Source organism: Scleropages formosus, chromosome 15, assembly GCF_900964775.1.
Source record: "Scleropages formosus chromosome 15, fSclFor1.1, whole genome shotgun sequence".
Lineage (NCBI taxonomy): Eukaryota > Metazoa > Chordata > Actinopteri > Osteoglossiformes > Osteoglossidae > Scleropages > Scleropages formosus.
Window position 1 is genome coordinate 19,553,644 of NC_041820.1, and position 22,441 is coordinate 19,576,084.

Here is a 22,441-nt window from a genome sequence, read left to right on the forward strand (position 1 = left end):
CCCTTTCTAACTGGACAGGGAGTGAAATGACAGAGACGGAGCCTCTTGACTCCTCACTCGTAGAGCGTTGACTCCCAGCGTGTTTCAGACGGATAGCTTTGCAGAGGAGCCGAATCTGCTGCCGCTGACTGGTCACAGAGCAATATTGCGTTTACCCAGAGGATGCTGCAACGAGAGAGGATCGGGATCAAGCCACGTGAATTCTGGAAGTCACGAGCACAGCTGCTTAGGCCTGTCAGACCAGTCTGAATAGCTGTGAACAACAGGTTATCCTTTTAATGAGGCACCTACAACAGGAACTTTCCATTTTGGGGAAAGAGAAACACGCCAAGGGCTCGCGGTTACAGTAAAAGGTACCTCTTCCCGACATCAGCACCAGGTTTCCCAGAGCTGACCCGATGAAGCAGCACGATAATTGATGTGAACCAGATGGCCTCCTCTCGTACATCTCCTAGTTCACCCGTACCAACTGATCTACGTGATTTACGACTGGCTTGTGGGCAAACAGCAGGATTCGTTTAACTGTCGTATGCAAACATCAGTGTTTTGGCAATGGTTAGCACTACCCATCAGCAAGCCCCCCTCCAGGGCCTAACTCCCTCCTTTGAGATTCACCAGTTTCCCCATAACTCCAGGGCAAAGGGCAAAGGTTAACAGAGAGCTGAAGTCTGCCTGTCACTGACCTTGTCTTTTTGTGCTGCTGAGGCCCATTTAACTCACATCTGCTTCGGGATAAACCGCTGGAGGGCCTGTCTTAGTTAACCATCCAACATAGAGCAGCCAGTCTACTTACACCAAAAGGACGAGATCCTGGCACTGGCACTGCTGACATGGAGTGTTGAAAAAGCTGTACACATACCTAGATGCCGGCCTTGCTATAAACTGAGCAGTGATTAATGGTAGGGGGACCCATCAATATGTTTGCATTATGCAGTAGTTGTTGGGTCACCATGTATCAAGGCATCCAGTGACTCAGCTGTTGTCCCTGCAAACAGCACCATGGATGTAAGCACTCGGAGCCAGGAAAACAAGAAAGACTATTATTTCGATTATTTAAGTATGTAGCACGTCCTGCACGGCTTCCGAATGTTTGCTTTTTATTTATTCGTTCTTACTCATAATTTCGCCACTTGAACAAATTTATATCTTAACTAATAGCACAGTATTATTGTCAGAGATCATGTATATGGTTTCCCCTCCTAGGGTTTGACACATGTATTTGTTTGTTTGTTTATTGTCTATGTGTATTTATGTCTATGAGATTTCTCCACAGCTCCCTTCCCCGTTTTTTTTTTTAAACAGTGAGGACTGATGGGCTACAAGGGGAAAGTGTGGGCTCTTCGTCGCCTCTGTGCCTGGAAAAGCCCATCTTGGGAGATTCACCGCACGAGGTACCGAAACTACCCAAGCATATAAGAGTCACCCATAGGAACCATCAGAGGCAAGACACACGGGAGGAATGCGCTCGAGCCCAAACTAGTGCCTGCAGCGCAACTCACGGCCCATTTCCACGGTAACGGTGCATGAGTCCCTGCCTGCAGTGCTGACCCCAGGACCCACGGGGTGTAATCACCCACACTAAGCCTAATCTTGGGCTGTCATCTGTAAAGCTCACCATCAGATAACCCCCAACACTGTCATCATGTTCCACGGTGTAAGCGCTCACGTGTCAAGTGGGTTTCAAAGAACCAAATCCGCCACACACAGTCTGAGGGGGCAGGAATCCTACTGGGAAACCTCAATCTGATCGGAACGGTAGGTTTTGAAATCACGATGACAAGGGTTACAGTCCAGGTAAGAATAACTTGTGACGGTGGTAAACGCTGGTAAACTTTGATGAGCTAGAGGCTTTGTGGTCTCACCAGAGAGTAAGAGACACACAAAGACACACACCACCCTACAGAAGAGGACACACAAATAAAGATGATAACCTAAAGTGACACTGATGGTCTTACAGCTCAACAAAAGAGACTGTGAGCATCGACACAACATTACCCCGGGGTTTCTGCAAGCCAAGTTCATTGCTTTTTATGGCCTTTAACAAGGATATCGAATTGAGGGTTGATTTTATTTGTGCCTTTCTCACTTGGGGAACTGGAGCTGAAATGAGGCTTTGCCTGCGCTTTCCACGTGCCGCTGTTTTGAGCCTTCAGTCCTAACAGGGCAACATCCACCACAACAGTGTACATCCTTTGGGGTTATGCTCAGTGGACTAGCAACTATCAACCACTAGAAACTGTCACAAGGTCAGGTCATTCTGGAGGATCATAGGATCGTGAAGTAAATTCCACCGATCTCCTGCTTCTGGAGTATCAGGCCTACAAGGCACCTGAGAACATCAGACCAAAACTGTATTTCACAAGCTATTAAAAAAAAATCTTTCCTCTCATACCGACATGGCCATACGTAGCACAGACAAATTCTTCTTTTAGAGCATTTCCAGTCCTTTTCCATGTGTAAATTACCCACTTGATTCATGAGGTAGTATTTCAAGGCAACTGCCCTTGGAAAACACAGTGAAGATGACACCTGAGCAATCAGATTATCATTTCTGACACAAAGACCTGCTTGTTTTCTCCACTAAAAGCTTTTTCCTGGTTTTCGGATGACAAGCTGAGATAGGGGAGCAGCTCCTCTCCGGCGGGGTAGTATCAGGTAACGACTGGTCCTGCCCGCGAGCTGCTGCTGGCTTAAAATGCAGCCAGCTTGCCAGCGGCCTAAAGGATCCAGGTTTTTTACAGGTCACTTTGAAGGCGGGCTTTCGGGGGGTATAGAAATTTTGATGACCGATTGTGGAGGCTGACAGCCACTTTAGGGCACTTCACGAGACACCTGACAAGGCAGACAAAAAGAACCTCCTCTCGATTCAGCAAACAGAACAACCACAATATGACCCTTTTATGGAGAATCCCTTTGAGGAAGGGGGGAGCTTTCATTAATTAAAGGTGGCTTTAAGGCAGGTGTATGGGCTTTTGCTTTTGTTGAAAGATCCCCCCGATTAGTAAAGAAATTAAATTACACACTTTAAACCTTGGCTTGGCCATTAAAGTGATAGGCTTTCACTCATTATAACACAGATAGCATTCGACTCAATTTCATAGCCGGTCGCGACGCATTCAGCCCTCTAATTTAGGATGCGCCGAAGCTGTCATTTATGGTTCAAGACGCCTGGTAGACATGAACTGCGGAAAGCATTTGACTGGAGTGGGGGGGTGGTCTCTTGGATCGCAGCAGATGCCGTGTCTGAGAGACACACCTTGCGCCGCTCTCTTTTCCTCTTGAAGTCTAGGCTGCCCTTTGCTGCTTGGAACCAAAATGAAAAAGGATTTAACTCCACGGGCCACGTCGGGCAGGTGGGTCAAACCGCACCGCGTCTAAAATCTCAAGGACAAAGTCAGACGGAGAAGCGCCAAGCCCACAGCCGAGAGTTGGTAGCATCAACCTAAACATTTGCCGATGCTTAGTAGTGAAATAAAAAATATGAGTCGGCTTCCTGGAAACGTCCAGACGTGAGGCCGTTAAAGTCAGCCAGTGTGAAAAAGGACTAATTGCCTGCATGTGTTCTTGGGTTCTTCAGCGGACCGCAGATACCGCTTGTCATCCCTCAGCTGACCACACATTTCTGGAGCCGGCGCTTCTTCTACCAGCCTAGCAGGTTAGTGTACGGTGAGCGCTGAGCCGTAACTGGAATGAAGGTACATTGAGGTTTAGGTAGTAACTTTCCTTGACTTTGGGAGACACTGTGGAACTGAAACCCATCAGTACTCAGGCAGCAGGTCTACAGGTGAAAAGTATCACCGGGTCGCACAGGTGTCCTCACCACTGGAACGCTGGCCTTTAATATGACTGCACTGGAGCGCACCTCTCCCAGATCCCAGATTATCCTATCCAATTCCGACCCGCAGAATGGGGTGCCAGCCCTGCCAGCAGAGCACATGCCACCCTGGTCGAATCTCCAGCCATCATCACCCCCACAGATCGGTCATGCGCTACCTGGCCCCAGCCAGCACAACAATGCAGGTCTCACAGGTGGGCGCAGCGAGCGGGGGGTGTGCCTGATGGGACAATGTCCTTTTTGTGCCGCAGCCAGGGAAACCGATACTGCCGGTGCAGCACAAAACACCCCTACCATGGAAGGTCCGACCCCCAAAATTAGGGCTTAATTTTCCCATCAATGTGCACCTAACAGAGGAAGCAGCCCCTCCAAACCCACCCTGACCGGACCACACACCGCAGCGTGTGTGTTGTGAGGGGGGTCAACAACAGAACACCTGCGGCGGCCTAAAGCCCGAGTTCCTTTCCCAGAGGTGGGGGCTGAAGGTGGGCAGGAACAGCAGAAAGCTCAATAAAAGGCCTTGTGTTGAAGACCCCGTCACAGACACACCCCAACAGCCCCACAATGGGCCACACACCAGCCACATCACCCACGTTACCCTCATGAGGGACACAGCACAGGAGGTCCTGGAAGGGACTTGCCTGCTGTAACCCAAACTAAATGCAAGTCCTCCACTCTAACACGGAGACAAAAGAGAAAAGAAGGCCAGAAGAAGGAAAGACCCAAAGCCGGCATGGGCAGCGACAACAATTCAAGTCTGAGGACTATATTTAACAGCTCTGGGAATTGTGGTACGAGGCCAACAGGAACACTTTCAATGGCCGCGAAGGTCAACTGGGTTTAACTTCCTGAGCAGACCGCGTCGCTCGCCGCTCGTATCGGCCCGCAAAACAGCACGATAAGCATTGTTTCCTCAAACAATGGGCCACTTCCAAAGCCAGTCCAGCCTCCCAGACACCAGCTTTCATGTTGTTTAGAGGCATTAAGTTGTAATAGAAAAAAAACTTCACAGGGGAGGGTGCATAGATGGGGGGGGGGGGGGAGATAAATTTAAATACAATGAGGTGATGTCATGGCATGTTGACCATTCCCTCTGGCTCACGTGCTCAAGACTTGTGTACATATTCAAACTCCATGAAGGGAAATGGTCTTTAATCGGCCGCAGCCCTCCTCAGCAGAGGCCTCCAGCGGATGAGCACTGAGCATTTTGGTGTAGCTGCAGATTGCTTGGGACGTCAGGGGCCCAAAGTCAGGCTAACTGCTGTGGCAACCACTCCCTGCCACCACCACTCCACAGCGTAGATAACCGGGCCTGACATGAGATTGAACTAATGTATTTGATGGCTTTTCAGACTCCTTTATCCTCCTGGGAACAGGGCCTGGTTACACAACCACATTTTCATCTGCCCTACATACAGCAGACAGAGTGGACATATACGGAGAAGGGACAGAAAAACAAGAGATTCCTGCATTTTTTTTTTTTTTTTTTTTTTTTACATGGCCTTCAATCCAACCCTGTGCTGCCGGCAGGGGTGTAAACTGTGCAGGGCACCCTATCCCTCACCCCCTGTCAGACTGGATATACTACAGTCGTGCGATGACCCATCTGATGTCAACGAGACAGAAAAGAAACTTCTTTAAACCATTCCATCCTCCCAAACCTGGGGAAGGCTCAAGGGGTCATGGCAAGACCAGAATTGCAAGACCAGAACTGCAAGACCAGAACTGACAAGCAGGCGTGTCCCTTGGTTCTTCAGGGCCAGACTAAACTACACCTGCCTAAAGTGAGCATCAAAGCCTCCCCCAATAGTGGGGTTTACCCCTATACATAACCACAAGAGGAGCACACCTGGCGCCAACATAGAGCTCCAGCACACTGGATGCTCCACAGAACAGCAAAGAGTCAACATGGACCGAGCATCAAGAAACACAGGACTGCCTCCAAAGCAAGGGCCTGCACCCAAAGAAAGGGCAGCAGGTAGCGTAGGAGTTAGAGTTGCTAACTTCGGACCTGAAGAACCGTGGTTTGAGTCCCACCTCCTGTACTTGCCTTGAACTGCTCAACTAAATATTACCCAGAGGTACAAATCGGTAAATCACTTTGGAGAAAAGAATCAACTAAATGAAGGAATGCAGAAGTCTTAGAATATTCAAGGACTCTCCAGTGTCTGTACCGTGCTACAGATGCCTTCTCAGAGACCGGTGTTTAATCCCAACTCTTAAAATCTTGGGAACGTTTACATCAATAATTAAGCTATTTTTACCCAGATTCTACACAACTGAGTAGAACGTAACACTGTTGGATAGACCAATGAGATTCACCTCAGCATGAGCTCCTTGGGGACAATAGACAGCTCATAAAAGCATCAATGAAAAAAGGGACCAAGTTGGACCTGCTGACTCATGACTTTGACTCACATATACGTTGAGTACAGTATCCTAAAGAACTCCTCCTTCAGCACTCACTTTGTCCAGCACATGAACATATACAAACTGGATTGTCCGGCAATTCCTCTTGGAGAGCCAGTTACCCCAGAAAGACTATACCACCCCCTCTTTGTCTTGCATCCTGCCAGGTCTTTTCTCCATGCTGAAGACGTGGAGAGAACGCTGTCGCTAAGGGTGACGTAACGAAGCACAATGAGGCGAGGCGCTCTCCCAGTACATTAAGCTCACAGTACAGCCTGTCAAACCGCTCTGGCGAGGCGGCTTTGAGCGCCTCCTTTATTTTAACTTTCGAAATCCATTCTGACGTAGAAGTCCAGGAGTGCACTTCTTAAACTATCGTGACCCCACCTCAGACCCAAAACTCCTGTGCAGCCCAAGAATGAGTTGGAAACAATGTTACCCTCAAGCCATCCTCCACCTGTTAAAGAACAGCTGTATTTCCTGCGTGTGCAGTGTTGCTGCAGGTGTGAAAGTGAAAACATATCTGAAGAACACGTATGATCTTGGGTACATAACGTGTAGGTGCATCGGTGTCAAGATGGGATTCGAACTGCGTTAGAAGTAGTGCTCCGCTGACCTTGAGGGATCCGGGGTCGGCCAGTGCCAACGCTTGGCGCTTCAGCTCGCCCACTTTCAGGAGACATTGTCTGCAGGGGTTCACCTTCCCTTCCCTCCTCTCCAAGTGGCCCGGCTCCGACACGCTCACGGACCCGGCGCCCTCCGGGGGGGGCCGGCTGCTGCACTGAGCCTCCCCGGCCGAGTGAAGCCTCTTCCTGGGACTGAGCTCCAGAGCCAGCGGGGACTCCCTGGTAGGACAGCCTTCCACCTTAAGAGTGAAAGAGGAAAAAGATCTCAGCGGGAACCATTTCATCATAAGACAGGGCCAGCGGAGAGACTAAAGATACCAATATGAACATGTAGTCTTAAGGTTGTTGGTTTGCAACAACCCACTCCTGCTTTAGTACCCTTTGTCAAAGTACTTACCAGTATTTTGATGTTAACAATGCTCTGTGGTATAAATGGGTAAACGGTTGAAAAGCTAAAGATCCAACACTAAGTCACCTAGGATGAAGGTGTCAGCCAAATAAAGTTTATTGATAACAAGAGGGGAAGGGTGCAGTAGGAGAGAGATGCACTGATTGATCTGATCGTGTCTCAGCTGTCAGCACACACACACACACACACAGATCTGAGCCTCTCTCACACATCACACACACTTCTCACTCTTCCCAGTGACACTTACAGTGAACCTGCGGTGCTCGGGGTCCCGTCCCGGAGCAGCAGAGCCGCGGGCCGAACTCGTCCTGTCCCGAGTGAACATGTCGCGCCTCTTGAATTAATTTCAGGTGCAACGTGTGGAACCAGCGGACCGTCTCTGCCCCGGACACACTCCTCTAATAATCCATAGGCCGCCTGTAGAACCCTAGCTCTGCCGTGCGTGGGCTTCAGCCAGAGGACAAACGCAAACAGGACCGAGAGCGGCGGGTCCCCGGGGGGCGCGATCCCATCCCGTCCCGAGTGGAGTCTGAAGCACTTTAAACCCGACTCGGCGCAGAGTCTCGAACTAGTGCTGCCAGGGGGCGGAGCCCGTGCGGGATCCCACGTGGGAGCTGCCCGTGTGCGTCGCGCGCGCCTGTGTGCGCGTCTATGCGCGCGTGTGTGTGTGTGTGTGTGTGTGTGTGTGTGTGTGTGAGAGAGAGAGAGACAGAGATCACCCGCCCACAGCCGAGCCGTCCAAAATGAAAATCCGTGTCATTTTTTTCTTTCACTCGCTGACGTCCGACTCCACGAGTGTAAATGTGTGTTTAATGTGTCTTTAATGTGTGTTTAATGTGTGCTTTAAAGTAGAGTGACGCCAGGGGCGCAGCAACCTGTCAGTACTCGGGGGGGGGGATGGAAAATACCGTCAGTAGTGGAGCTTCACACTCATGGGGGATCAGACTTGAGCGGTTTCGGGGGGGGGTTATAAGCACCGCCAAGCACCGAATAAATACTGAAAAGTCTGATGACACATGTTCCGCGCGCGGCGCAGCATCGCTCTCAGCCATGGAACGCCCGTGTGTGTGTGTGTGTGTGTGTGTGTGTGTGTTCAGATCCAGCCCGCACCGCGTGTCCCCTGTGCAAACCTTCAGTGCTGCTTGACCAGGCGGTCACCAGCATGGACCGGGACCACTTCGAACCCATAGAAGAAAACCCAAAGAGAACCGTACAGAATCCATGCAGGTCAGAGAACTCACACAAAACCCATACATCAGAGCCCCCTTGGCTTTCACCCTTAGTGTGGTGTACCGAACCCAGGCAGAACCCGCTCAACATCCACAGAACTGAGAGCTGTGCGGTTCTGCCTCCTTGGGGGGGGGGGGGGGGTCTGCAAAATCATGCCTCGAGTCTCTTGTTAGAGATTCCCCGGTTAATGAATAAGACGCTTTTCATCCACATCATGTTACACGTCTTGCACAACGGCTGTACTCGCTTAGGGAAAGGAATTACTGTAGTAATATTGCCCACTTTTCCTCCTCCATTTCAAGTAGCCTTGACGGATGCCTTGAGCCCCCCGTTGACCCCGGATAACCCCACTGTGAGCCGCACTGCAGGACCGTCCAGGAGTTATTATTGTCAGACAGAAACAGTTCATTTCTTCGGTACACGACCGTTCGTCTCAGCAGCGCAGACAATCACGTCTCTCACTCGTTATTCCTCGGAACCCCGGCACAGCCCTCGCTTTACCGCAGCGACGGACCCGCGGAGAGCAGCGGAGCGCTGACGCCGTTCTCGCTCCTCTGCTGCCCCCACCTGGTGGCTTTGTAGAATGCAGCGTGTCGCCAAGGATGAGAAATGTAGGCTAAGTTTAAATATTTAATTCTGCTAACTTTAAATATTTAATACAGATGATGTAAGAAATGACAGGCATACCCTTTGGTATTACAATATAAATAAACTTGCCATTTTTATCCCCACATTAACCCAGTTCCAGCCCTTTGTCGGGGTATCCGGTAAAAGGCCAACCTGAGTCAGAAATTGGACTTTGTGAGTTTACTGGTACCAGTTCACCAGCAGCAGTTTATCAGTAGCAGCTTACCAATACCAGTTCACCAGTACAAATTTACTAGTATTAGTTTAATAATAATACCGGGATAAAACCAGCTGATTTGTGTATCTATGTGTTGAAAATGTTTTATATATTTACTTTAGATGTCATAATCATTTGCAGTTTTCCTTTCATTGTCTTGGAATGGAAAAAGCAGGTAAGTAAAATTGGGTTATTGTCTGTTTTTATTGTTTTCCTTGAGCACTCGGATATTAACGGGATCTAATGGAAAGTGAGAAAATAAAGCGGTACAATATGTACTGTATACAAAACCACCACTGTGTAGAGCAGACACCCACTCTTTTGCGCACTTTTGAAAAAGTCTGAGTGAAGAAGCTTTATTTCAGTTGGACGAAAGATGCTCGTACCTGCGGGGGTCTGGGTTCTATCCTCATCAACATGTAGGCACATCCATACCCGAGCCCATCCTCTTAATAACTTATTCATAGGGTGCCAGGGGAATAAAAGCTCCATTCCCCAAATCAGTTCGTCTGAGTTGAAATGGTAGCGGACACACAAAGACCCTTTGCCTCTCCTGTTTGGTCACAGCTTCGATTTGTTGTGGTTATTATTCATTTATCTCATTTGCCATCCGTTTGTAGAAGAGTATTCACAGCATTCAGTGTTCTGGGGTTATTCCAGCACGTTTAAACCACATTTATTGTGATCCTGGGGGGATCTTCCCTTGGAGCTGCGCAGGTTCCTGCCCTGGGCTCCAGTGAAAGACCCCCTTGGCAGAGGTCACATGGGGTCTGCTGTATGGCAGCTCTCCATCAATAACCACGTTTAAAACGGCCATGAGAGAAGCGCTCTGTCAAATAGATGCTGACGACGAGGACGGTGATGACCACGAGGAGGGTTATTATCGTCATTAGTCGCAATTATTCATAATTACCACGCCGCTAAACGGCTCGGCTCAGGTTTTCTGTAAAGGGACAAGTGTGTAGGAGAGTCCTGCTCCTGGACCCCCCAGCGAGGGGCGGCACGTGCGCTGTTCGTGGTCCTGAAGCGTCGGGCTTCCGCACAGAACCACGGGAGACACACGTGTCGCGCGCGTGTCCCTTTTACCGGGAAGCGTCATTTCGCAACGATTCGTGGTTTTGCACTGATAACGACAGCAGCAGGTGCGCAAAAGTTTAGTACGTTACCTCCCGTGGAGTCACACTGAGTTTTTTTTTTTTTTTTTTTTTTTTTTCTGTTTGTTTGTTTTTTAACTAACTTCCTTACCTTCGCTTTTCTTCTAAGAAGGTGGCTCGTAAATCCAAAAATGATGTCGGAGTCCACGAAAAACGTGCCCAGGTCTATGACGGTGGCCTTCGGGTCACCGGAGCCTGAAGTCCCCGAGGAGCCGCGTAGAGCCATGATGATGATGATGATGAGCCGACGCTCTTTTACATGTTCCGGTTCCGTCTCCTTTCACGGGGAGGTTTGTATGTCCACCGAACTTCCCCCGCACATCCGAACCCCAAGCGAAGCGGCGGTTCCGGATCACACCGGGCTCACGCTACTCCCGGAGCCCGCAGTGCCCCCCCCCCGCCGAGCAAGACCCGTTCTGGAAAGGTCCACCCAGGTGCCGAGCAGCACAATCCATGAGGAGCCCCCCACCCCACCCCCAGAGTCCTCAGCCACGCTTCTGGTCACGCCTCGCGCTCCGCTCTCGCGGGTCTCGGAATGATGAAGGCGCGCGAGCCCGCCGCGGACCACCTTTAGCAGCTGTATCTCCCCCCGCCCCTCTCTCTCCCCCTCTCCCTCTCGCTCACACACACACACACACACACACACGCACTCTCGCTCTCTCACTCCGGCTCGCCGCTCCGTCTCCGTCTGTGCCTCACACACCCAGTCCATCTGCGCGATGCGCTCCTCGCGCCGCCCGCCTCGCGCCCTGCCCCGCACGCTCCCGCGGGCTGCTGCTCGCTCCCGCTTTCACCATTTGGGTGCTGGGAGTGGGGCCAAAACTACTGGAAAAAGTGCCGAGAAGAGGCACGTTTCCTTTGGTTCGTTCAGCAGACGCGAGAACATGAACAAAGAGTGGGGAGACACACAGCAGGCTTGTACACACACTTCGGGAAAACGCACGAGCCCGTTAGGTGTGTGTGGACAACATGTGGTTGCGGACAAGTGAGCCGTTAAGGGCCCCGAGCTGACAAAGAGCGCGGAGGAGAAGATCCCACGCGTGACGTGGTTCGGTTCGGTGTCTCTCGAGTGGCTGACAGCCAGTCCGCCTCTGGCTCGAACGGGCTCGCGCTGTGAGACGCCACGCGCTCCTGGAACCCGCCGCCGCGCGGTCGGGCTGAGGGACTCCGAGGAGCTGGAAAGGGCTCAGAAGCAGCGCGAGACGAGCTCGGAACGTCCCGCAACGCACAGAACACGCGCTCGTCCGCCTCTGCAAGCGCACTTTACTTTCACAAGCTTTTAAAAGTAGACTGGAATTCCGGTACCCTGGAATAAGGTATTTACCCTGAATTACAATAAGTCCAGGCGGTTTAAGCCCAGTTATTATTATTATTATTATTATTATTATTATTATTATTATTTAACAACAATAATAATATTGTAGCGTTCGGGAATCATTCTTCACACAGGGGAAAAGAGGCTTTAAAGCACGGACACACACACGGCTGTATACACTACTGCCACATATATGTGATGTAGGTTGTCAGGTTGAGCCGCTATGGTGTGTTAATCAGTATGAAGATACACGCAGCAGAGAGAGAGGAAGGTCTGGTGCTCTTCTGCGGAGGAGATCGCACAGCCCGCGGGGGGCAGTCAGGATGACGGCGGCTTCTTGGGTCCGCTGAGGTCCGCTCGGATGTCTGACGGACCACAGCCTCCTCCCGCTACCGGCCACGTATCTCCGGACGCGATCATTGGCCACATGATTCGTTCACCAGCGCGCGCTGCTTTGCTCCAGTGAAAACTGTCTGAACCCCGTTCAGGTCACTTGAGCGCATGGATGTGATTTAGACAGGTGACGGCACCGCTGACGTACGGACGCCCTTTACAAACGTTATGGCGTATTAGTTCCTCTTTAAATAATTTATTGTACTGCATCCATACGTCAGATGAAACATCTCGCTCTATAACAGGTGCAGCAGAGCACATCGTGCGGCAGGAGACTGGGAGAAGAAGCTCCAGCAACTTGCCTCAAAGAAATAATAATAATAATAATAATAATAATAATAATAATAACATGTATTCATTTAGCAGACGGTTTTCTCCAAAGCGACGTACATATCACAAAACATACAATTACATCAGCAGACTTAGATTCAACCCCGTGATTCTAAAGCACAATTAATTTACTTACAATAATAATAATAAAAAATAATAAGAAGAATAATAAATTATCAAAATAATCATCAACAAACTTATTATTATTATTATTATTAATAATAATAATAATAATAATAATAATAATACACTTTTTTTTCCCTGTTTCTGACGTCCAGTGTGTTACAAATCGAGGATAACTGAGGTTCGTCTGTATGTGTTCTAATCGCACGCGGCTGTTGAATGTGTCTCGGACCTCCATCCACGTACACGGAGGAACACCCCCCCCCCCCCTTCCCCACCCGAGACAGGAGTGCACAGCAGCCACTGGGGAAATGCACAGCTCAGTGGACCTTCCTGGCAGGAGGTCTTCATCGTGTGGAAGGATGGTGGCGTCGTCCTGGCAGCCTTTGCTGCACTCACCTTTTCTGCATTTCGCGCAATACACGACGCGCGACATATGATATGTTTAATATTATCCATTGTTCATAAGAGTCTACGGTCAGCAGGCGGCGTACTGTTAAGTGCTTCACTTCTAATGTAAAGACTCCTGGTTCGAATCCCACCGCTGCTGTACCTTAGGTCAAACTCACGCGGAATGGATACGTAGGAATACCATGGTGTACAAATGGACAAATCACTGTAAAGTTCTTCAGCATAGCGACTAGGTGGCATCCGAATGAAGATGAATAATTCTTAAATGCCAACTGTCGCCTCTCACAACGGGTGTCACTTCTCAGATGTGCACGCCTGTCATGTTCAGAAGGAGGCCTTTTTATCTCGCCATTATATACACTACATTGGATATTTGTTTCTTTATGCTGACACTTTATTTCCTCTTTGACAAAACCCCCAGAGCTGCGCGCGGAGAAGCCGCAGTAACTCGTGTCTAATTTTCTCCAGCGGGGGGGGTGTTGGACTCTTTCTCCAGCACGAGCTCTGATTTACTGGGACAAAGAGCACAGCTGTTCTTATGATAAGGCTCAAACGCGAGGACACACGTCGCAAGGCAGTTTGCGTGTCCGAGTCAAAGCCCCGAGTGGAAGAGCAGCGGAGACCCCCCCCCCTCCCCCACCCCCCACGAAGACTGAGCTCCATACAGTAGATCAAGTGGAAGCGCATCTCACACATTAACGCTCGTCTCTTAATAAAATCTTATCTCCTGGACACAGAGGAGCTCCTCCTCGATAACCAGACACTCATTATCCCCCTAATAAACTCATTTCTGTCAAGCGAGCCGTAAAGATACGGTTCTCTTTAAGAGGCTTTGCAGGTTCGGCTCCTTTGATTGTTTACAACTTGTGACTTTAAAATGTACATTATCTCTTCATGAGGACAGGAGCCGCTGGGAGCCACTGGGAGGCACTGGGGGCCCCTGTGCTCAAGAATCTCTGCCGAGGTGCAGTATCATCAAGCAGCTTCCGTGCAGTATGTTGAATGTGACAATGGAATCATATTAACTTTATCCGCAGTCATCTGTTATTCTGATTGTTGTTCCTCCCTCCTCAAAGCCGCATCAAAATGATGAGGAAGTATTTAAGTATTTATTCTAAAAGAAGTGTCCCCGAGGATGGGTCGATGGCAGTACTCCGGCATTCAGCCCGTGAAATCCCATCACAGAAACATCGTACCAGCTGGTTATGTGTTCGAATCCTGGTGCAGTCACGAAGAACCAGCCTGCGAGTGTGGGTCAGCACCTGTAGGCTGTAGTGTATTTGTCGTATTTTCTGCGTTTCGAAGCGAGACTCGGATCATGACAGGATGGCGATGACGTCATCCATCCAAGGGTCTGGATATGTGACCCCCCCAACACACACTGACACACACAGTCGCACACGGGGAAACACTGCACGCACTAACGAGCAATCTGCCAGTCGATAAGTCACAATACACGATTGTTTTTCCTTATTGACAGCAGTGCACACCGATAATTACAATCCGCTGTGGAGATGATTTAGCACGTGCAGCACCCCCAGTGAGGCCGGGTTACCCCGAACCATGATGAAATTCCAGGGACACCGTCCCAGGGGAGATTTCCCATCTGCTGGCACATGCGCCCAAGGGAAACGCTCTGTACAGTATGTACTGGGAAAGAGCTCTGTGGGTACAGGACAGGGGCTCAGCAGGAAAAGGAAAAGGGATCAGTGTGTAAAGGACAGGGGCTCAGTGGGTACTGGGAAATGGCTCAGTGGGTACTGGGAAACGACTCAATGTGTACTGGGAAATGACTCAGTGGGTACTGGCAAATGGCTCAGTGGGAACAGGAAAAGGGATCAGTGTGTAAAGGGCAGGGGCTCAGTGGGTACTGGGAAATGGCTCAGTGGGAACAGGAAAAGGGATCAGTGGGTAAAGGACAGGGGCTCAGTGGGTACTGGGAAATGGCTCAGTGGGTACTGGGAAACGACTCAGTGGGTACCAGGAAATGACTCAGTGGGTACTGGCAAATGGCTCAGTGGGAACAGGAAAAGGGATCAGTGTGTAAAGGGCAGGGGCTCAGTGGGTACTGGGAAATGGCTCAGTGGGAACAGGAAAAGGGATCAGTGGGTAAAGGACAGGGGCTCAGTGGGTACTGGGAAATGGCTCAGTGGGTACTGGGAAACGACTCAGTGGGTACCAGGAAATGACTCAGTGGGTACTGGCAAATGGCTCAGTGGGAACAGGAAAAGGGATCAGTGTGTAAAGGGCAGGGGCTCAGTGGGTACCGGGAAATGGCTCAGTGGGTACACTGTAACAGGGGTCATTCCCGCCCATGCTGCTGACAGTCGGGTTCCGTTCGAAAACGTCTGTCCTCACATTCCTTACATGTCATGACGGATGAAGAAAAGGAAAGGCGGCTCGTCGTGTATTAATGAATAATTCATGTACACAACAAAGCCGGGTTATTAACACTGAAAATCGGGCTCTTTGATGTCTGAAAACCCAGAATGCCCGCCGGTGTCAGGGCTTACAAGTGCAAATGTATGCTGTAGATTATTCCATTACAAAAATATACATCATTTACCACCAGCAGTACCGTGCGTCATATACAGTATTCACCTCTCATCGATTTACAGCCAACAAGTATTTACTAAAAAATATTGCAATGAGTGAAACCGAAACGACGCAATATTTGTTAAAGGGGCGACGATCCGCTAATGACTCCCACCAGCAGTTTATATGCAATTCAAGGCTCGACAATCGCGGGAATATCAGTGAAAAAAAAAATTACTGCTGAACGGCTGTTAGGTGTTGTGTAGATTTGTGTTGATTGCTTTTCGATTCTCGTTCCGCTTTGCAATAATTCATGGACAGACAGGCGATTTATTTCCCCGCCCGGCTCGCGCCGACGCCACGGCATGTGACAGTGTGGTGTTTTTAACCCCTCCTGCGCGGCTGCTTCAGTTTGAGAGCTTGACGGCGTCTGTCATTTGAAAATATCGATCCTTCAGCACCACCTCAGTCAACGAGGTTTTATGGCTCTTTCCCGTATCCCCGAAAGCTGTCGAAAGAAGGTAATGGTTTCTGCAGGGAGCCCCGCTGTTCGGACCGAAACGGTACTCGCGATGGTTAAAGAGCGTAAAAAGCGCTCGCTGCTGTTTTTCCCCATTAGAAATAATGACAAACGCCCCTAATGCGGACCGACGCGACAGTCAGACAAACTAAAAGCCATGCAGATCTCTGCAGATTTTCCCCTTCTGTTGTTCGGGGTGCCTTAGTAACTTAGATTCTGCTTGCAGAACTTTTAAAGTTACTTGGAATGAATGATCGATGAAAGGAGGAAATGTAAAAAAGTTGTGAGCTCCGTGAAGCTGCCCCCCCTACGAAGAAAGAGCACAGATGAGGAAAAACCTCATGATTCGTTAGTGCTACATTTGTGGGGTTTTGTGCCTAAAAATTGGAATTTGTGCCGTTGTTGTTTTTGCGATACCACGTTTACTTTTTTACCGGACGTGACGTCACTCTGCCCCCCTACAACGCCAGAGACACTCGAATTCGGCCTCGTTCGTCTGTGCTTCGTTTGTGCCGATTTGTGCCGTTTAAACGGCGGTTCTGTCTCCTTTGGTTCTGGAGATATTGAAGGTTGTTTACATGGCACGTGACGTCACTCCTGCAATGCCGCATAAACTCGAATTGGGCTCATTAATTTGTGCTGCAGTTGCACCGGTTTGTGCCGTTTGAACCGCGGTTCCAGCTCTTTTACTCCTTTAAAGATGTAGGATAGTATTTCACGTGAAATACGGCACGCGGTTCGAACGGCACAAATGTAGCACTAACGAAAAATGCGCTTTTCTTTATACTTGTGCTCTTTGCAGGGGGGCAGCTTCGCGGAGCTAAAGTTGTGCCTTATTTTATGAATCTGAACTTTGCCGAAAAACACAAAGACACGAGAACAAAGAGACAAAGAGCGGACTGACGTCCACGACGTCGGATGACAGAGTTTAAGGAAGAATATTTATGTAACAGCAAACCTCATCCGATAAAGCGTCCCATAACTTTCAGACATTATTCTTTTCCGTTTTACTCACTCAGTTATTTGGGCCTTTCTTTGCGATTGCTGTACAATAACTTACAGCACAGGGAGCAGCAGGAAGGAAAACATTGGATTGGAAAGGACTGTAAAAGATACTCGCTTGTAATCCCCTGTATGTTTTCCTGTTGTCAGAAAGTTAAATTATATTGCAGTTCTTCATCAAACTTATTTGGTATTATTTATTTTTAATAGTGTACTGTCACTTTAAACGAGCTGAGGTCACCTTTGTCACTCTTCGCTCGCTTGCCAAGTTCAATATACCGATAGAGCGCTTTCTCCACAATAACCTTGAACAACAATCATTTGAATTAAAAACTATAAAACACGGAGTTTTTAACTCATTCTAATAATTATTTCGTGACCAGATTTGGAATTTGAACAGATTCCGGTGCCACACTGTGCTGCTGATCTCCAGGGAGGGAGATGCGGGAGGACCAGTCAAGTCTGCCACACGTGTACCGGGGACCATCCGTGACATTAGGTCGCGTTTGCATGGCGCACGTGCACCGTACTGTACTGTACTTGGAAGCTAAAAATGATGTCGAGAAGAGCAGCGTGTTGCCGAACACGACACGAAGCCGAGAGAAGCGGACCCGCTTCAGCACCACGGACAGCGCGGACCCCGGACCCCCACCATCTGGACCATTAAGGCCGATTAATGAGCTCCGCTTCAGTAACGACTTTGACGGGAATAAAACCCTCCGGTGCCTTTGCCGGAAATTGTTCCAAGTCTTTCACCGCCGATCACATTTCCTTCTTAGCCCTCCTCCTTTTCCTTGGAGCTGTTTATCACGGAGTTCACGGCAGAGGACGGCAGGAGCCAGCGGACCCACGCGTGTCAGCGATCACATTCCCTCGTGCGTGATGAAAAACGAGCAGTATCTGCGCAGCAAACGATAATCCGCTGGAGACATTTGTTTGTGACACATGATCAGTGTAACAATTAGTGTGAAACCATTATGCACTAACAAGAGCATGAAGCTGGAAAAACGCGTGTAAGGGTAGAAGGGTGTATTGCCGGCGTGACACAGTGATCCTCCGGAACAGAGCGCTGAACCCAAGGGCCACCAGAACCTGCCTGGTGGACATGATGGCAAGGGCTGCGAGACTCGCAGCACACACCCACGCACACAAAGTGAGAGAGGAGCGAAAGACACACACTTACATACGGTAACAGCGGCTTACTTAAAAAACACCAGCAACACAGTTTCAGAAACAATCCAGGTTTAATATGGAAATACTGTATCGACACTGTGTACCTCTTCTATGAATGAATGATTTTGAAAAAGCACCGCTGAAAATCCGCAAAGCATGAACTGGATGCTAAATATGCTGCCCCACTCTTTTCTTAGACTGAAAAGATCCTGAACTCGTTGAAAACTGAACATCACGGAAGTCTGTGAAGCTGGTGAGCGATCAGCACTGATGTACCTCTTCATGGGATCCAAGTCCTATGACTTGTACGGCTGAAGTCGGGAACCAGAGCCAACAGACTCATTTTACTGGATGCGAGTCGTTTTCGTGACAAACTTCTTCTCATGCTCTCGCCGCTCTGAAGTCTTTGTCGCCATGATCAAGTGGTCCTAAACATTTCACAATTTTGGTAAAGAACTGTTGAACTGTCTAGAACCACTTCACCCGAGTGACCTCCACAGTCCAGGTGAGTCATCGCAGGTGAGCCTCTGACAACAAATAAAACGAAAAACCTTTCAAACTCAAACGTTAAACCAATCTTAAGAAATCTGAGATTTCAGTGTCAGAGACTGGTAGGAATTAACACAAGCTTACGTAAAATGCTTTATCCGGCAAGTCGTTCCGATACAAACTCCTCTGCAGGAAAAGTGTGATATATTTACCTTGCACAAGATGAGAGATCCACTTGGAGAATAAGCACCCGGACTGTTCAGTTTCAGTCTTACCGCCTTCTTATATACAGAGGTTGCTGGTAGGCAGTGCATACAAGCCTCATGATTCAACCAGGAATGTAGGCCTTGCCGGTTCGACCGGCTCCTCAAGGTCCTGTTAGAAGGAACCAGAACTGAAGGAGATAACCAAAGAGGCCATTTGAGGTGCACTTGTCAGGCAGGTTTTTTCTAAAGCAGGACCCGCAAAGAGTGGCATAGTGAAGGGTGCCATGGAGGTCAAGGAACAAATGGAAATACCAGGTCACACAGTCAATGAATATCTCTGATGATGGGCTGCACCACACTGACTCTAGCTTTGGAGAGCTGTATTAACTAACTCCTGCATGACATTTTTACACACCTCTCCTCCTTTCAAACAAATTCATACTCATACTCCAACATTTCGTTTTAAGCACTATGGATACTTCAAGGTGTATCTTCACCACAGGGTGTCTGCTATTACACTCTAAGCAACTGAACCATTTCCAGTTAATTTAATAAATTAAGCATTACTATTCAACTAAGGGGGGGGCGGTGGCGCAGTGGGTTGGACCGGGTCCTGCTCTCCGGTGGGCCTGGGGTTCGAGTCCCACTTGGGGTGCCTTGCGACAGACTGGCGTCCCATCCTGGGTGTTTCTCCAGCCTTAGGCCCTGTGTTGCCGGGCTAGGCTCCGGCTCCCCGTGACCCTCGTATGGGACAAGTGGTTCAGTGTGTGTGTTCGACTAAATATAAGGTGTGCAGCTATCGTATGAGCTATAGTTTGTGACCTGTTAACACAACACCTACCTGTAGATCTTTTTTTTTTTTTAGGTCCCACGATCATCTGTTGATCCAGTCGACATTTTGCCAACGATGTCACAAGAGCATCGTTATGCTGCCGTGTTCTCCAACCCCACACTCCAAATCATAATGCTGGCAGGCGCCTAAGGGATTGCTCTGGGTGTGTAATTGGCCATACAGGGCTGTACCCACCATTTGCTTGAGTGTTAGAAGACGGGCCTCATCTTTCCAATGGATGTCTTTAAGCATGCAGCTGGGGATTTCAACAAGCTAATGAAAATGACCTCCCAAGAATGGCACTGGAGACATTAAAATTCAAACAGATGTCATTACCACATGCAAATATCTCTGGGGAAATTCAAAAACAACTTTAGTGCGGAAGGGAGCTTCTAAATTTGGATGCCCCCTCCTGCTGGGTTGTTTACTTGTCCTTTTTGTTTAAACTCGATAGACCCTTAAGTAGGATCTTGTACTTTGAAAACACATTTTGGAGCACGGTTTTTAGCCACTTGCTCACATTCCCAGAGGCTGGCACAAAATAGATATGTACAAGAAGATCCATCTTAAAATTTGCAAGGACTTTGTTTACTTTCAATTAATATATTAATCTAATCACATCAGTGCATTCACAAACTATTTCATAAAAAGGATCATACTTGTCCTAGACATTACATTCTAAAAAACATTTGAGAAACCAGCTAAAATCTGATAGCCTTAACGCAAAAGCACAATGTTCCAGGAAATCATCTAGTTTTCTCCTTCTGCCAGGAAGCAGGCGAAATAAAGACTGTCTCTCTATTATAGGTGACATTTACAGCACTCTGTGGAGCTCCAAAGAGAATCAATATCTTACTGAGTTTAGACTCCCACCCAGCATCCCACAAAACAGCAGAAAAAAAAAATTAAAGTATTTTAATTCAATTAGAGAGCAGCTGCCAAGATGCTAATCAAATATGGGCTACTAAACAGGTAACGATCCTGCCTTTTACTTAGAATGCAAAATTTTAATTACATGATCAATCTCTCAACATCTTTGTCTCGAAATTCTTACAAATTAAGCTGATCATTTGAAAAGCAGAAATGAAATTTGTTGGTTGGTTGGAATTGTATGTAGTATGGGTTCACAAAAATCAAACCAGAACACAAAATCAAAGCTGGAAACCTCTTAAGACTTTCATGTTAAGAAACATTCCAAGGAATGTGCAAAGAAACATGGCAAATGACACACAAAAACACTGAAAATATAAAGGACAATTGCATTTATTATTGCACTTGTGCTTGTTTACATGTGTGTAGTCAGCAGGGACTTCCAAACTCCACATGAATCTACACAAAAAAAAAAAACTGAACATTCGGTCCTGCTGCCAGGACTTGGTTGACTATGCAAAAATAACATTTTTTTCTTGTGCCTGAAACTGTACAGCAATTTGTGCAATACCACCCACTCCCAAGACCTGTGATGAGAAGAAGGTGAATTAGGTGTAGCATTCCTGATTCGATGCACACACGGTCTGGTCGAGACTCAAAGTTACTAGAACCTTCACAGAATCTGACAGTGCGTTCTAAGAGAAGCTAAAGCATACATGAGATATGTTGATGTGAACTAAACATCATATGTCTCTAACCATCAAAAACCAGATACACTCTAGCACTGTCTACATCTGTTAATTCAATTGCTTTCCTGTTAGTGTATGTTGAAATACTGTTGAGGTGTAACTACAAAGGTGCATAGACAACAGTTTACAGCTACCAGAGGGCAAACAACACTGACCACTGCTAGTACAGAGAAAGAAAAGAACAGAATACAGAAAAGCATTGTGTACCAAGCCCCCAGACACACCCAATCAGAACAAGTGTAGCAGGTCTGGGAGGAATGTGCACATGTCCACGACGCACTGATTCCACCCCCAGTGAGCAGCAGCAGCAAATCTAACCTATGGAATCAGAGTTCTGTCTGACAACGGCACAAAGGAAGACTTTGAGAAAATGCGATGCACGGATGGCGAGACCATCTGGCCCCTCCCACTTCAACTACATTTTTTAAATTCAATTAAGGACATTTTAAAAAAAAAAAAAATGCAGCAGCTAAACATAAAAATCTACAAAAAAAAAAAAGCTTCAGTTTATCGATCTTTCTGATTTGTCAGATGCTTTACGATTCACGTATAGATCCCGTTACAGAAAGCACAACAACAACAACAACAACAACAACAACAACAATACACATTCCAGTGGAAGTTCACATGGGCATTATACTTAAAATACAGCTACTTAAAACACATTTAATATGAAGGGAGCCTAATGGCCTGTTCATGTAACATAACATAACACTGATGAATAAGATATTGCGTTTACATGGGTAGCCCAGATGTTTCTGGGTTTATAACAACAGTAACCTAAAGGCAACATGAAAGGATGGATGGAGAGACTAAGAAATAAGATGGATCCCTGTCGATCTTGCCTTCAGTTTTCTCCCGGGCATGCTGTGAACTCAATAAATTCTCCATTCTGAAACAGAAAGAAAGGAGGGGGATTCATAAAAATGTAAAAAAACTCTACACAATATCGAGAAAGAGATGCACATGTACTATCAGTGTAGCGG

At 48.1% G+C, this 22,441-nt stretch overlaps 2 protein-coding genes across 5 annotated transcripts in view; both read right to left on the reverse strand.

Annotated features, from left to right (window-relative positions):
• The window catches only part of LOC108919636 (kinesin-like protein KIF26A), a 96,385-nt gene extending 85,637 nt beyond the window's left edge, over positions 1–10,748 (reverse strand). For 2 of the 3 annotated variants that reach the window (XM_018727795.2, XM_018727794.2), the window contains exons 1-2: positions 10,599–10,748; positions 6,861–7,109 (exon numbers count right to left, since the gene is read on the reverse strand). In XM_018727795.2, coding sequence (XP_018583311.1) covers positions 6,861–7,109; positions 10,599–10,733 — 384 coding nt within the window. In that variant the 5' untranslated portion in view covers positions 10,734–10,748. Of the gene's footprint in view, positions 1–6,860; positions 7,110–7,526; positions 7,802–10,598 lie in introns of those variants that run through there. The other variant, XM_018727796.2, reaches the window with a different exon arrangement.
• A 10,335-nt stretch (positions 10,749–21,083) lies between these two features.
• Positions 21,084–22,441, reverse strand: part of aspg (asparaginase homolog (S. cerevisiae)) — a 28,263-nt gene continuing 26,905 nt past the window's right edge. For both annotated transcript variants that reach the window (XM_018727630.2, XM_018727628.2), the window contains one exon: positions 21,084–22,347. In XM_018727630.2, coding sequence (XP_018583146.1) covers positions 22,303–22,347 — 45 coding nt within the window. In that variant the 3' untranslated portion in view covers positions 21,084–22,302. The remainder of the gene's footprint in view (positions 22,348–22,441) is intronic.